The 16,090-nt window shown below is 53.9% G+C and overlaps 1 protein-coding gene across 2 annotated transcripts in view; it reads right to left on the minus strand.

The window, feature by feature from the left end:
• Nucleotides 1-16,090, minus strand: part of ARNT2 (aryl hydrocarbon receptor nuclear translocator 2) — a 206,334-nt gene that overhangs the window by 184,236 nt on the left and 6,008 nt on the right. For both annotated transcript variants that reach the window (XM_073568674.1, XM_073568672.1), the window contains exon 2: nucleotides 4,668-4,728. In XM_073568674.1, coding sequence (XP_073424775.1) covers nucleotides 4,668-4,698 — 31 coding nt within the window. In that variant the 5' untranslated portion in view covers nucleotides 4,699-4,728. The remainder of the gene's footprint in view (nucleotides 1-4,667; nucleotides 4,729-16,090) is intronic.

Raw genomic sequence — 16,090 nt, forward strand, 5'->3', positions numbered from 1 at the left:
CCCCCATCTCACAGATCTTCCTTACCCGACCTATCTATAACAACTGACGACATCACGCTTTCCCCTGTACCGGAGGTCCGCTGCCTCGGAGTAACCCTTGACTCTGCCCTGTCCTTCAAACCGCACATCCAAACTCTCCCCACCTCCTGTCGCCTCCAGCTCAAAAATATTTCCAGAATCTGCCCCTTCCTCAACCCTCAATCTACTAAAAAGCTTGTGCATGCCCTCATCATCTCCCGCCTCGACTACTGCAACATCCTTTTCTGTGGCCTCCCAGCTAACACCCTCGCACCTCTCCAGTCCATCCTTAACTCTGCCGCCCGACTAATTCATCTCTCTCCTCGCTACTCCTCCGCTTCTCTCCTCTGCAAATCTCTTCACTGGCTCCCATTCCCTCAGTGTATCCAATTCAAATTACTAATACTGACCTACAAGGCCATCTATAACCTGTCTCCATATATCTCTGAACTAATCTCCTGATATCTTCCCTGACGTAATCTCCGGTCCTCTCAAGACCTCCTTCTCTCCTCCACACTTATTCGCTCCTCACCCAACCGCTTCCAAGACTTCTCCCGAATAGCCCCCATTCTCTGGAATTCTTTGCCCCAACATGTCCGACTATCAACCACGCTCGGATCCTTCATACGGAACCTGAAAACCCATCTCTTCAGGAAAGCTTACAGCCTGCAATGCCCCGCTGCCTCCTCACCACTACTGGAGCTACCGCCTCACCATCACTGGAGCTGCTGCAACCCCCCAACCTACTGTCTCCTTCCCCACCATCCTGTAGAATGTAAGCCCGCAAGGGCAGGGTCCTCTCTCCCCTCTATATCAGGCTGTGATTGTTAGTTTGTTTACTGTAAGTGATACCTGTAATTTGTATGTAACCCCTTCTCATGTACAGCACCATGGAATTAATGGTGCTATATAAATATATATATATATATGTGTGTGTTTCACTGACATCTATATATCTATGTATTCTATGTGTATATACCTATTCTATCTATTCTAACCTGTCAGTGTGGTTGTACTGTACGCGGCATATGAATTGCCGGCTTTTCAAAGTATCTAGAGGTATGGTTCTACAGGAAGTAGATTTTTTTTCCCTGGGGGCACTCAACTTTATTAGCATGCACAAAGAGACACAAGTTAGCTCCAAAAATGCATGAAAAAAACCCCACAAACAACATGCGTTTTTGCCGTAGCTTCTTTCCTGCCAAGAAATCATCAGGTTTTGATGCAGAAAAAAAACACCCAGTATGAACTTACCCTTATAAGAAAATCTGTAATAAAGGGGCAAATGTAATATAACATGAAAAGGTATTAAAGTATCTTTCCTCCCTTATTAACCGGGGCACCGGCATGCGGTTAGACCGTCCTGCTTCCCTGATGGAATCTTCCTATGCTTTTGGTATATGGAGTAATGTAGGCTGTGGATATGTGACAGCCAGGCAGCGACATATTGTACGTACTCCTCTTGAGGCTAATGGTAGCCCCCAGGTACTGGCACTGCCTTGCAGGCACAAGTTATCAGGTCTCATGTATAAACTGCATATAGACAGCGAATCTGTCACCAGGTTTTTCCACCTAATTTGGGAGCAGCATAATGTAAGGGTAGAGACTCTGATTCCAGTGATATCTCACTTACTGGGCTGCTTGCTGTAGTTTCGATAAAATCACTGTTCTTTTAGCAGCAGATCATCACTAGAGGACTAGTAAACCTGCTGCCAGGTAGTCCTCCATATTCACAAGCTCTGTATTAACCCTGCTGCCACCACTGATTGGCAGCTTTCTGTGTATACTGTGCATAGGCAGAAAGCTGCCAAACAATGAGCAAATCAATTCATGTGACTCTGGTCCAAATTCCATGTCAGAGGTACCTGGCAGCTATACAGAAGGCCTGAGAATCTCTTAACTTGCAGCATACCTGGCACGGCATTTGATATGTCAGGGTTAGCAGAATATCATACGGGTGCCACGTCGCACAAATGACTTCATCCCAGTCCTGGCTAATCAAAAGCTGCACAGGCCAGATACCACTGACCTAAGCTCCAATGACCATTTCAGACACAGGCCACCGATATCTTTAGGTGCCGCCAGCTATCTGTAAGGCTTTTACTTATGCCTTTGGATGTTGTTTGTGGTGAGGTTTTTAAGTCAAAGCAGGAAATGGATGTTAAATGAAGTGAATTGGTATCAGGAAGGTTATACTCTTTTCTGTCTTTAATCCGCTTGTAGGTTTGGTCAACCCCAGATTTCGCAGACCAACCCCAGCCATCCAGGCCACTAATAATGCATGGGTTACCCTAGCTTGTATGTTAAGAAACAGAAGGGGAAGATCACAGCTACTAATTGCCCATTTGCTATACAATCTATCTATAAAGCTGAGTGAATGTAAGTGTGTGTATGTATCAAGCCATGCCCACTCCACAGAGCCCCATCCACTTAGCATAGCCACAGAGAAAGTGCCCCTGGTCCAGGGACACCCGACAACAGTTGTGACATAGCTTGGCCTCACATACATTGCACACACAGCTCTGCTGCAGGGACCCTCTGATCCCATGTATACGGGGTTACTATACTTCCCGCAGTGATGTGATATAAGACCCTGCTCTGTGACACGAGATGACACTTCTACTCCAGCACCAGCACAGCCCTGCGTCTGACTCCTCCTCCCAAGCACGTGACTGGTCACATAGTCGTTGACATCAGGTCCTTTAGCTGCCCAGGATCTCACATCTAGAGTTCAGGCAGGTTAGAGAGGAAAAAAGGAACAGCAGGCAGCGCGCGGCTGTGCCATCCTCTCCGGCAGCAGTGACGGCCCCTCTCCTGAGTTTCACTCTGCGCTGCTCGCTGCCGCCGCCAATGTGCTCATTGGGACATAAAGCCCAGAAACTCTCTGGACCCGGGATTGGATCTGTGCACCAGCTGCTGGCCTGGCAGGAAGGAGGAATGAAGAAACCCACCACACAGGCGGAGCCCCCGCTGTCCGTCTGCGCTGGAGAAGAGCAGCAACATGAACATGAACATCATGTACGCCACCAGGAAGAGGCGCAAACCCGTGCAGAAGGCGTAAGTCACACCTGTGCCCTGCTACGGGTCCACACAGGCTTAATAGGGGTTAACGGGAACGACCTGAGAGTGGCGGAGGGCCACTGCTGGCATGGAGAGGACGGGACAGTGCTGGCATGGAGGGAACAGGGAAGTGCTGGCATGGAGGGGACGGGACAGTGCTGGCATGGAGGGAATGGGGAAGTGCTGGCATGGAGGGAACGGGGAAGTGCTGGCATGGAGGGAACAGGGCAGTGCTGGCATTGAGGGGACGGGGCAGTGCTGGCATGGAGGGGACGGGACAGTGCTGGCATGGAGGGAACGGGGAAGTGCTGGCATGGAGGGAACGGGGAAGTGCTGGCATGGAGGGGACGGGGCAGTGCTGGCATGGATGGGACGGGGCAGTGCTGGCATGGAGGGGACGGGACAGTGCTGGCATGGAGGGGACGGGGCAGTGCTGGCATGGAGGGGACGGGGCAGAGTTGTCTACCCGGGCACAATGCCTGAAACTGTGTGTATATAAAAGCTGTGCTGCACTAAAATGGTGTGTATAAAGGAGGAGCGTGAGGTTCAGGAGGAGGCTGTGTAAAAAGAAGGAACATAAGGCCCCTTATCTGGCGCCATTATTTGTTATATCTAAAGAAGTTAGTTACTGGGCCCGGGCAATGCCGGGCTCTTCAGCTAGTACAATATGAAGTGCATGGACACAAAGCTCCTCACAGCGCTGCCATGTTTCCACTGTCTACCCCCTGCCCACGCACCCCATCCTGCCAATGTCCTCGGGCTTCCGTTGTCTATTTGCTCTGGCTCCACTCTGTAGGTGGAGCTTTATACTTAGTGAATACTGCAAAAAGCTGCATTATCTTGTGGTACTCATCAGTGGATAAGGCTCCTGATCTCTTCATCCCCCATGCTTTACACTGCAGGCCCACTTCATGCATCAAGATAATTTGTATAAGCAAAAGTTGAAGTTCACAAGAAAATTAGTACAGAGAGGGTCGATTAGTGTTACTGTGAAGCTTTGTGTTTGGCCTAAATCTTTAAAACTTTGGCATAAGTCAGCAATGTTTCTGAACAAATGACACTAGAGATGAGCAAAAAGATTCAAAATTCCCAGGTCTGGCATGATGTTCCATCTTACATGGCAGCTAGACCTGGGCAGTGCTCACTTCTATACCAGCATCCCGCTGCCTCTTCCACTTACTGATGACTGGCAGAGGATGGCGGGCGCAGAAGTGAACACTGTGGTTTGCATCTTCTTGCTCATCTATATATTACACCCATGAAACCCTTTGACACATGACACTGTATACGCATACCGTGGCATACGTCACCCACAGAGTTCCACTGCAAAGTAAAAAGTACGCCACATGCGTTATTTTCTGCAGAAGCAGCTCTCTCTCGTGGTCAGTCCTCAGACGGTAATTGTCGGACGTGTGAAACTAGCCCAATACTTCTTACATAAAAATAACTAGAAGCTTCCAGAAATGGAAAAATTCTACATGTCTCTGCTATCATTATACCCCTGTAAAGAAAAGAAGGTAACTGCAAGACTAAATATAGTGAGGGCAGTGTGCTCCATTGGAAGAGCACAGAGACCTGCCAGTACTCACCGCTGGGGTTCACTGCTGCTGGCGTCGCCATTGTTGGAAGTAAGAGCTGCACAGATTATACCTGCAAATAATTAACAACATAAAGACCAAAGAAGGTGAAAGCGCTGGAGCGGAGAGTTCTTGATGACTGGAGGAGAAGTAGCCATTGTAGCGAGCAGGAAGCATGGTGCCGACTGCTGCGTACTGTACACCCTGCACACACTGCCAGGTTATGCCACGCCACACACAGCAGGCATGTGGAGCATAGAGGGCCACAGACACCTGGGAGGCATGGCGTGCTGACCATTGGAGCCAGGGTAAGTAACCTTCGACCCTCCAGCCATTGCCAAACTACAGCTCCTCAGAGCCCCAACGTGCACCAGCTGGAGCGCCGCAGGTTGGTGATCCCTGTATTAGAGTATGCTCACACAGTGTGGATATATATTATGGTGCCATCACGGTAGGACTCAGGGTAGGACTTTCCTAAAGTGCAGTGTGCTTTCTCATTGCGGATGTCACTGTTTGCAATGTATAGGGTGAAATCTGCAACAAATCCGAATCTAAATAAGGCGGATTTTGCTGCAGATTCACTGTGGATTTTGAAGTTTAACTACATCACAATCCATACTTAACCTTTTCTGCTGACACCGCACTATCAATGATGGCCAATCTCTACAGGATCCACCAATGAAGAGAGGTGTCTGGAGGCTGCTTATCTCACACCACAGTGACAGTGACCATACAGGTCCAAGACCCGTCCACCCAGATGTATGACACAGACCTACCATGTGTATGACACAGATGACCCATCCCCCCATGTGTATGACACAGGTGACCCATCCCCCCATGTGTATGACACAGATGACCCATCCCTCCATGTGTATGACACAGGTGACCTGCACCCCTCCATGTGATGACACAGATGACCCATCCCCTCATGTGTATGACACAGATGACTTGCCCCCTCCATATGTATGAGACAGATGACTTGCCCCCTCCATATGTATGACACAGGTGACCCATCCCTCCATATGTATGACACAGATGACCCATCCCCCCATGTGTATGACACAGATGACCCATCCCCCCATGTGTATGACACAGGTGACCCATCCCTCCATATGTATGACACAGATGACCCATCCCCCCATGTGTATGACACAGATGACCCATCCCCCCATGTGTATGACACAGGTGACCCATCCCTCCATATGTATGACACAGATAACCCATCCCCCCATGTGTATGACACAGATGACCAATCCCCCATGTGTATGACACAGATGACCCATCCCTCCATATGTGTGACACAGATGACCCGTCCCCCCCATGTGTATGAGACAGATGACCCGTCCCCCAAATGTGTATGAGACAGATGACCCATCCCCCCATGTTTACGACACAGATGACCCATCCCTCCATATGTATGACACAGATGACCCATCCCCCCATGTGTATGACACAGATGACCCATCCCCCCATGTGTATGACACAGGTGACCCATCCCTCCATATGTGTGACACAGATGACCCGTCCCCCCCATGTGTATGAGACAGATGACCCGTCCCCCAAATGTGTATGAGACAGATGACCCATCCCCCCATGTTTACGACACAGATGACCCATCCCCCCATGTGTATGACACAGGTGACCCATCGCCCCATGTGTATGACACAGGTGACCCATCGCCCCATGTGTATGACACAGGTGACCCATCCCCCTTGTGTATGAGACAGATGACCCATCCCCCCATGTGTATGAGACAGATGACCCATCCCCCATGTGTATGAGACAGATGACCCATCCCCCATGTGTATGAGACAGATGACCCATCCCCCATGTGTATGAGACAGATGACCCATCCCCCCATGTGTATGAGACAGATGACCCATCCCCCCATGTGTATGAGACAGATGACCCATCCCCCATGTGTGAGACAGATGACCCATCCCCCATGTGTATGAGACAGATGACCCATCCCCCCTTGTGTATGAGACAATGACCCATCTCCCATGTGTATGAGACAGAAGACCCATCCCCCATGTGTATGAGACAGATGACCCATCCCATGTGTATGAGACAGATGACCCATCCCCCCATGTGTATGAGACAGATGACCCATCCCCCTTGTGTATGAGACAGATGACCCATCCCATGTGTATGAGACAGAGGACCCATCCCCCCTTGTGTGAGACAGATGACCCGTCCCCCAATGTGTAGGACACAGATAACTTGCCCCATCCATGTGAATGACACAGATGACCCGTCCCTCCAAATGTATGACATAGGTGACCCGTCCCCCCATGTGTATGAGAGAGATGACCCGACCCCCATGTGTATGAGATGACTTGCCCCCTCCATGTGTTTTACACAGCTGACCAGTCCCCCCATGTGTATGACACAGATGACCCATCCCCCCCGTGTATGACACAGTTGACCCATCCCCCCATGTATATGACACAGATGACCCATCCCCCATGTGTATAACACAGATGACCCATCCCCCTCATGTGTATGACACAGATGACCCATCCCCCCATGTGTATGATAGAGATGACCTGTCCCCCCATGTGTATGACACAGGTGACCAATCCCCCCATGTGTATGATAGAGATGACCCGTCCCCCCATGTGTATGACACAGGTGACCCATCCCCCATGTGTATGACACAGGTGACCCATCCCCCCACGTGTAGGATACAGATGACCCGTCCACCCATGTGTATGACACAGGTGACCCATCCCCCATGTGTATAACACAGATGACCCATCCCCCTATGTGTATGACACAGATGACCCATCCCCCCTATGTGTATGACACAGATGACCCCTCCCCCATGTGTATGATACAGTTGACACAGAGCACCACAAAACACAGGGCACAGCAGTGCAGAAGGGAAAGGGGACCACAACACATGGTGTACAGCAGTACACAAGGCACAGGGAATCACAACACATAGGGTACAGCAGTGCAGGAGGCACAGTGCACCATAATACACGGAGCACAGCAGTGTAGGAGGCACGGGGCACAACAATACACGGGGCACATGCCACCACAATACACAAGGCACGGCAGTACAGGAGGCACAGGGCAACACAATACAAGGGGTACAGCAGTACAGGAGGCACAGGGCACCAGAATACACGGAGCACTGCAGTACAGGAGGCACAGGGCACAATATATGGTGCACAGCAGAACAGGAGGCACCGGGCACCACAATATACGGGGAAGAGCAGTGCAACAGGCGCAGGGCACCACAACACACGGGCCACAGCAGTACAGGAGGCATAGGGCACAGCAGTACACGAGGCACAGGGTACCACAATACATGGGGTACAGCAGTACAGGCTGCACGGGGCACAACAATACATGGTGCACATGCCACCACAATACACGAGGCACGGCAGTACAGGAGGCAAAGGGCAACACAATACAAAGGGCACAGCAGTACAGGAAGGAGGAACAGGGCACCACAATATACAGGGCACAACAGTGCAGGAGGCATAGGGTACCACAACACACAGCGCACAGCAGTACAGGAGACAAAGGATATGATAGCACAAGGGCAACAGAGGTACAGGGCACCACAACACATGGGGCACAGCAGTACAGGAAGAAGAGGACAGAGCAGTGAATGGGATAGATGGCACCACAATACACAGAGCAGAGTAATGCATGAAGCAGAAGGCTCAGAGGTGCATGGGGTGAGGAAGCAGGGGCACAAGGTACAGTAGTGTAGGGGGCACAGAGTACAGTAGTATAGGGGCCACAGGAGCACAGGGTACAGTAGTGTAGGGGGCACAGCAGCACATGGGCACCGGGTACAGTAATGCAGGGGGCACAGGAGCACAAGGTACAGTAGTGTAGGAGGCACAGGGTACAGTAGTGTAGGGGGCACAGCAGCACATGTGCACAGGGTATGGTAGTGTAGGGGGCACAGCAGAATATGGGCACAGGGTACAGTAGTGTAGGGGGCACAGTCGCACATGGGCATAAGGTACAGTAGTGTAGGGGGCATAGCAGCACATGGGCACACGGTACAGTAGTGTAGGGGCACAGCAGCACATGGACACAGGGTGCAGTAGTGTAGGGGGCACAGGAGCATAGGGTTCAGTAGTGTAGGGGGCACAAGAGCACATGGGCACAGGGTACAGTAGTGTAGGAGGCACAGCAGCACATGTGCACAGGGTATGGCAGTGTAGGGGGCACAGCAGAACATGGGCACAGGGTACAGTAGTGTAGGGGGCACAGCAGCACATGTGCACAGGGTATGGTATTGTGGGGGGCACAGCAGAACATGGGCACAGGGTACAGTAGTGTAGGGGGCACAGCAGCTCACGTGCACAGGGTATGGTAGTGTAGGGGGCACAGCAGAACATGGGCACAGGGTACAGTAGTGTAGGGGGCACAGCAGAACATGGGCACAGGGTACAGTAGTGTAGGGGGAAACTGCAGCACATGGGCACCGGGTACTGTGGTGTAGGGGGCACAGCAGCACATGGGCACCGAGTACAGTAGAGTAGGGGGCACAGGACCACAGGGTACAGTATTGTAGGGGGCACAGGGAACAGTAGTGTATGGGGCACAGGGTACAGTAGTGTAGGGGGCAAAGGGTACAGTAGTGTAGGGGGCACAGCAGCACATGGGCACCGGGTACAGTAATGCAGGGGGCACAGGAGCACAAGGTACAATAGTGTAGGGGGCACAGCAGCACATGGGCACCTGGTACATTAATGCAGGGGGCACAGGAGCACAAGGTACAGTAGTGTAGCGGGCACACTGTACAGTAGTGTAGGGGGCACAAGGTACAGTAGTGTAGGGGGCACAGGGCACAGTAGTGTAGGGGGCACAGGGTACAGTAGTGTAGGGGGCACAGGGTACAGTAGTATAGGAGGCATAGGGTACAGTAGTGTAGGGGGCACAGTAGTGTAGGGGGCACAGGGTACAGTAGTGTAGGGGGCACAGGGTACAGTAGTGTAGGGGGCACAGGGTACAGTAGTGTAGGGGGCACAAGGTACAGTAGTGTAGGGGGCACAGGGTAAAGTAGTGTAGGAGGCACAGGGTACAGTAGTGTAGGGCGCACAAGGTACAGTAGTGTAGGAGGCACAGGGTACAGTAGTGTAGGAGGCACAGGGTACAGTAGTGTAGGAGGCACAAGGTACAGTAGTGTAGGAGGCACAGGGTACAGTAGTGTAGGGGGCACAAGGTACAGTAGTGTAGGGGGCACAGGGTACAGTAGTGTAGGGGGCACAAGGTACAGTAGTGTAGGGGGCACAGGGTACAGTAGTGTAGGGCGCACAAGGTACAGTAGTGTAGGAGGCACAGGGTACAGTAGTGTAGGGGGCACAGGGTACAGTAGTGTAGGGGGCACAGTAGTGTAGGGGGCACAGGGTACAGTAGTGTAGGGGGCACAGGGTACAGTAGGTACAGTAGTGTAGGAGGCACAGGGTACAGTAGTGTAGGGGGCCCAGGGTACACAGGGTACAGTAGTGTAGGAGGCACAGGGTACAGTAGTGTAGGGGGCACAGATGTACAGTAGTGTAGGGGCACAGTAGCGTAGGGGGCACAGGGCACAGTAGTGTAGGGGGCACAGGGCACAGTAGTGTAGGGGGCACAGGGTACAGTAGTGTATGGGGCACAGGGTACAGTAGTGTAGGGGGCACAGGGTACAGTAGTGTAGGGGGCACAGCAGCACATGGGCACCGGGTACAGTAATGCAGGGGGCACAGGAGCACAAGGTACAGTAGTGTAGGGGGCACAGGGTACAGTAGTGTAGGGGGCACAGGGTACAGTAGTGTAGGGGGCACAAGGTACAGTAGTGTAGGGGGCACAGTAGTGTAGGGGGTACAGGGTACAGTAGTGTAGGGGGAAACTGCAGCACATGGGCACCGGGTACTGTGGTGTAGGGGGCACAGCAGCACATGGGCACCGAGTACAGTAGAGTAGGGGGCACAGGACCACAGGGTACAGTATTGTAGGGGGCACAGGGAACAGTAGTGTATGGGGCACAGGGTACAGTAGTGTAGGGGGCAAAGGGTACAGTAGTGTAGGGGGCACAGCAGCACATGGGCACCGGGTACAGTAATGCAGGGGGCACAGGAGCACAAGGTACAATAGTGTAGGGGGCACAGCAGCACATGGGCACCTGGTACATTAATGCAGGGGGCACAGGAGCACAAGGTACAGTAGTGTAGCGGGCACACTGTACAGTAGTGTAGGGGGCACAAGGTACAGTAGTGTAGGGGGCACAGGGCACAGTAGTGTAGGGGGCACAGGGTACAGTAGTGTAGGGGGCACAGGGTACAGTAGTATAGGAGGCATAGGGTACAGTAGTGTAGGGGGCACAGTAGTGTAGGGGGCACAGGGTACAGTAGTGTAGGGGGCACAGGGTACAGTAGTGTAGGGGGCACAGGGTACAGTAGTGTAGGGGGCACAAGGTACAGTAGTGTAGGGGGCACAGGGTAAAGTAGTGTAGGAGGCACAGGGTACAGTAGTGTAGGGCGCACAAGGTACAGTAGTGTAGGAGGCACAGGGTACAGTAGTGTAGGAGGCACAGGGTACAGTAGTGTAGGAGGCACAAGGTACAGTAGTGTAGGAGGCACAGGGTACAGTAGTGTAGGGGGCACAAGGTACAGTAGTGTAGGGGGCACAGGGTACAGTAGTGTAGGGGGCACAAGGTACAGTAGTGTAGGGGGCACAGGGTACAGTAGTGTAGGGCGCACAAGGTACAGTAGTGTAGGAGGCACAGGGTACAGTAGTGTAGGGGGCACAGGGTACAGTAGTGTAGGGGGCACAGTAGTGTAGGGGGCACAGGGTACAGTAGTGTAGGGGGCACAGGGTACAGTAGGTACAGTAGTGTAGGAGGCACAGGGTACAGTAGTGTAGGGGGCCCAGGGTACACAGGGTACAGTAGTGTAGGAGGCACAGGGTACAGTAGTGTAGGGGGCACAGATGTACAGTAGTGTAGGGGCACAGTAGCGTAGGGGGCACAGGGCACAGTAGTGTAGGGGGCACAGGGCACAGTAGTGTAGGGGGCACAGGGTACAGTAGTGTATGGGGCACAGGGTACAGTAGTGTAGGGGGCACAGGGTACAGTAGTGTAGGGGGCACAGCAGCACATGGGCACCGGGTACAGTAATGCAGGGGGCACAGGAGCACAAGGTACAGTAGTGTAGGGGGCACAGGGTACAGTAGTGTAGGGGGCACAGGGTACAGTAGTGTAGGGGGCACAAGGTACAGTAGTGTAGGGGGCACAGTAGTGTAGGGGGTACAGGGTACAGTAGTGTAGGGGGCACAGGGCACAGTAGTGTAGGGGGCACAGGGTACAGTAGTGTAGGGGGCGCAGGGTACAGAAGTGTAGGGGGCGCAGGGTACAGTAGTGTAGGGGGCGCAGGGTACAGTAGTGTAGGGGGCGCAGGGCACAGTAGTGTAGGGGGCGCAGGGTAAAGTAGTGTAGGGGGCGCAGGGAACAGTAGTGTAGGGGGCGCAGGGTACAGTAGTGTAGGGGGCGCAGGGTACAGTAGTATAGGGGGCGCAGGGAACAGTAGTGTAGGGGGCGCAGGGTACAGTAGTGTAGGGGGCGCAGGGTACAGTAGTGTAGGGGGCACAGGGTACAGTAGGTACAGTAGTGTAGGAGGCACAGGGTACAGTAGTGTAGGGGGCACAGGGTACAGTAGTGTAGGGGGCCCAGGGTACAAAGGGTACAGTAGTGTAGGAGGCACAGGGTACAGTAGTTTAGGGGGCACAGGGTACAGTAGTGTAGGGGGCACAAGGTACAGTAGTGTAGGGGGCACAGGGCACAGTAGTGTAGGAGGCACAGGGTACAGTAGTGTAGGGGGAACAAGGTACAGTAGTGTAGGGGGCACAGGGTACAGTAGTGTAGGGGGCACAAGGTACAGTAGTGTAGGGGGCACAGGGTACAGTAGTGTAGGAGGCACAGGGTACATTAGTGTAGGGCACACAAGGTACAGTAGTGTAGGAGGCACATGGTACAGTAGTGTAGGAGGCACAGGGTACAGTAGTGTAGGGGGCACAGGGTACAGTAGTGTAGGGGGCACAGGGTACAGTAGTGTAGGGGGCACAGGGTACAGTAGGTACAGTAGTGTAGGAGGCACAGGGTACAGTAGTGTAGGGGGCACAGGGTACAGTAGTGTAGGGGGCCCAGGGTACAAAGGGTACAGTAGTGTAGGAGGCACAGGGTACAGTAGTGTAGGGGGCACAGATGTACAGTAGTGTAGGGGCACAGGGCACAGTAGCGTAGGGGGCACAGGGCACAGTAGTGTAGGGGGACAGGGCACAGTAGTGTAGGGGGAACAGGGTACAGTAGTGTAGGGGGCACAGGGTACAGTAGTGTAGGGGGCACAGGGTACAGTAGTGTAGGGGGCACAGGGCACAGTAGTGTAGGGGGACAGGGCACAGTAGTGTAGGGGGCACAGGGTACAGTAGTGTAGGGGGCACAGGGCACAGTAGTGTAGGGGGCACAGGGTACAGTAGTGTAGGGGGCACAGGGTACAGTAGTGTAGGGGGCACAGGGTACAGTAGTACAAGGGGCATAGGGTACAGTAGTGTAGGGGGCACAGGGCACAGTAGTATAGGGGGCACAGGGTACAGTAGTGTAGGGGGCACAGGGCACAGTAGTGTAGGGGGCACAGGGCACAGTAGTGTAGGGGGCACAGGGCACAGTAGTGTAGGGGGCACAGGGCACAGTAGTGTAGGGGGTACAGTAGTGTAGGGGGCACAGGGTACAGTAGTGTAGGAGGCACAGGGCACAGTAGTACAAGGGGCATAGGGTACAGTAGTGTAGGGGGCACAGGGCACAGTAGTGTAGGGGGCACAGGGCACAGTAGTGTAGGGGGTACAGGGCACAGTAGTGTAGTGGCACAAGGTACAGTAGTGTAGGGGGCACAGGGTACAGTAGTGTAGGGGGCACAGGGAACAGTAGTGTAGGGGGCACAGGGTACAGTAGTGTAGGGGGCACAAGGTACAGTAGTGTAGGGGACACAGGGTACAGTAGTGTAGGGGGCACAGGGAACAGTAGTGTAGGGGGCACAGGGTACAGTAGTGTAGGGGGCATAGGGTACAGTAGTGTAGGAGGCACAGGGTACAATAGTGTAGGGGGCACAGGGCACAGTAGTGTAAGGTGCACAGGGAACAGTAGTGTAGGGGGCACAGGGTACAGTAGTGTAGGGGGCACAGGGTACAGTAGTGTAGGAGGCACAGGGTACAGTAGTGTATGGGGCACAGGGCACAGTAGTGTAGGGGGCACAGGGTACAGTAGTGTAGGGGGCACAGGGTACAGTAGTGTAGGGGGCGCAGGGAACAGTAGTGTGGGGGCGCAGGGCACAGTAGTGTAGGGAGCGCAGGGCACAGTAGTGTAGGGGGCGCAGGGTACAGTAGTGTAGGGGGCGCAGGGAAGAGTAGTGTAGGGGGCGCAGGGTACAGTAGTGTAGGGGGTGCAGGGAACAGTAGTGTAGGGGGCGCAGGGTACAGTAGTGTAGGGGGCACAGTAGTGTAGGGGGCACAGGGTACAGCAATGCAGGGGGCACAGGAGCACAAGGTACAGGGTACAGTAGTGTAGGGGGCACAGGGTACAGTAGTGTAGGGGGCACAGTAGTGTAGTGGGCACAGGGTACAGCAATGCAGGGGGCACAGGAGCACAAGGTACAGTAGTGTAGGGGGCACAGGGTACAGTAGTGTAGGGGCACAGGGCACAGTAGTGTAGGAGGCACAGGGTACAGTAGTGTAGGGGGCACAGGGTACAGTAGTGTAGGGGGCACAAGGTACAGTAGTGTAGGGGGCACAGGGTACAGTAGTGTAGGAGGCACAGGGTACAGTAGTGTAGGAGGCACAGGGTACAGTAGTTTAGGGGGCACAGGGTACAGTAGTGTAGGGGGCACAAGGTACAGTAGTGTAGGGGGCACAGGGCACAGTAGTGTAGGAGGCACAGGGTACAGTAGTGTAGGGGGAACAAGGTACAGTAGTGTAGGGGGCACAGGGTACAGTAGTGTAGGGGGCACAAGGTACAGTAGTGTAGGGGGCACAGGGTACAGTAGTGTAGGAGGCACAGGGTACAGTAGTGTAGGGCGCACAAGGTACAGTAGTGTAGGAGGCACAGGGTACAGTAGTGTAGGGGGCACAGGGTACAGTAGTGTAGGGGGCACAGGGTACAGTAGGTACAGTAGTGTAGGAGGCACAGGGTACAGTAGTGTAGGGGGCACAGGGTACAGTCGTGTAGGGGGCCCAGGGTACAAAGGGTACAGTAGTGTAGGAGGCACAGGGTACAGTAGTGTAGGGTGCACAGATGTACAGTAGTGTAGGGGCACAGGGCACAGTAGCGTAGGGGGCACAGGGCACAGTAGTGTAGGGGGCACAGGGTACAGTAGTGTAGGGGGCACAGGGTACAGTAGTGTAGGGGGCACAGGGTACAGTAGTGTAGGGGGCACAGGGCACAGTAGTGTAGGGGGACAGGGCACAGTAGTGTAGGGGGCACAGGGTACAGTAGTGTAGGGGGCACAGGGCACAGTAGTGTAGGGGGCACAGGGTACAGTAGTGTAGGGGGCACAGGGTACAGTAGTGTAGGGGGCACAGGGCACAGTAGTACAAGGGGCATAGGGTACAGTAGTGTAGGGGGCACAGGGCACAGTAGTATAGGGGGCACAGGGTACAGTAGTGTAGGGGGCACAGGGCACAGTAGTGTAGGGGGCACAGGGCACAGTAGTGTAGGGGGCACAGGGCACAGTAGTGTAGGGGGTACAGTAGTGTAGGGGGCACAGGGTACAGTAGTGTAGGGGGCAGAGGGCACAGTAGTACAAGGGGAATAGGGTACAGTAGTGTAGGGGGCACAGGGCACAGTAGTGTAGGGGGCACAGGGCACAGTAGTGTAGGGGGCACAGGGCACAGTAGTGTAGGGGGCTCAGGGTACAATAGTGTAGGGGGCACAAGGTACAGTAGTGTAGGGGGCACAGGGTACAGTAGTGTAGGGGGCACAGGGAACAGTAGTGTAGGGGGAACAGGGTACAGTAGTGTAGGGGGCACAAGGTACAGTAGTGTAGGGGGCACAGGGTAGAGTAGTGTAGGGGGCACAGGGAACAGTAGTGTAGGGGGCACAGGGTACAGTAGTGTAGGGGGCACAAGGTACAGTAGTGTAGGGGGCACAGGGTACAGTAGTGTAGGGGGCACAGGGAACAGTAGTGTAGGGGGCACAGGGTACAGTAGTGTAGGGGGCACAGGGTACAGTAGTGTAGGAGGCACAGGGTACAGTAGTGTAGGGGGCACAGGGCACAGTAGTGTAGGGGGCACAGGGAACAGTAGTGTAGGGGGCACAGGGTACAGTAGTGTAGGGGGCACAGGGCACAGTAGTGTAGGGGGCACAGGGTACAGTAGCGTAGGGGGCACAGGGCACAGTAGTGTAGGGGGCACAGGGTACAGTAGTGTAGGGGGCACAG

Source organism: Dendrobates tinctorius, unplaced genomic scaffold, assembly GCF_039654945.1.
Source record: "Dendrobates tinctorius isolate UK_male_01 unplaced genomic scaffold, ASM3965494v1 ptg000022l, whole genome shotgun sequence".
In the NCBI taxonomy this organism is placed as follows: domain Eukaryota; kingdom Metazoa; phylum Chordata; class Amphibia; order Anura; family Dendrobatidae; genus Dendrobates; species Dendrobates tinctorius.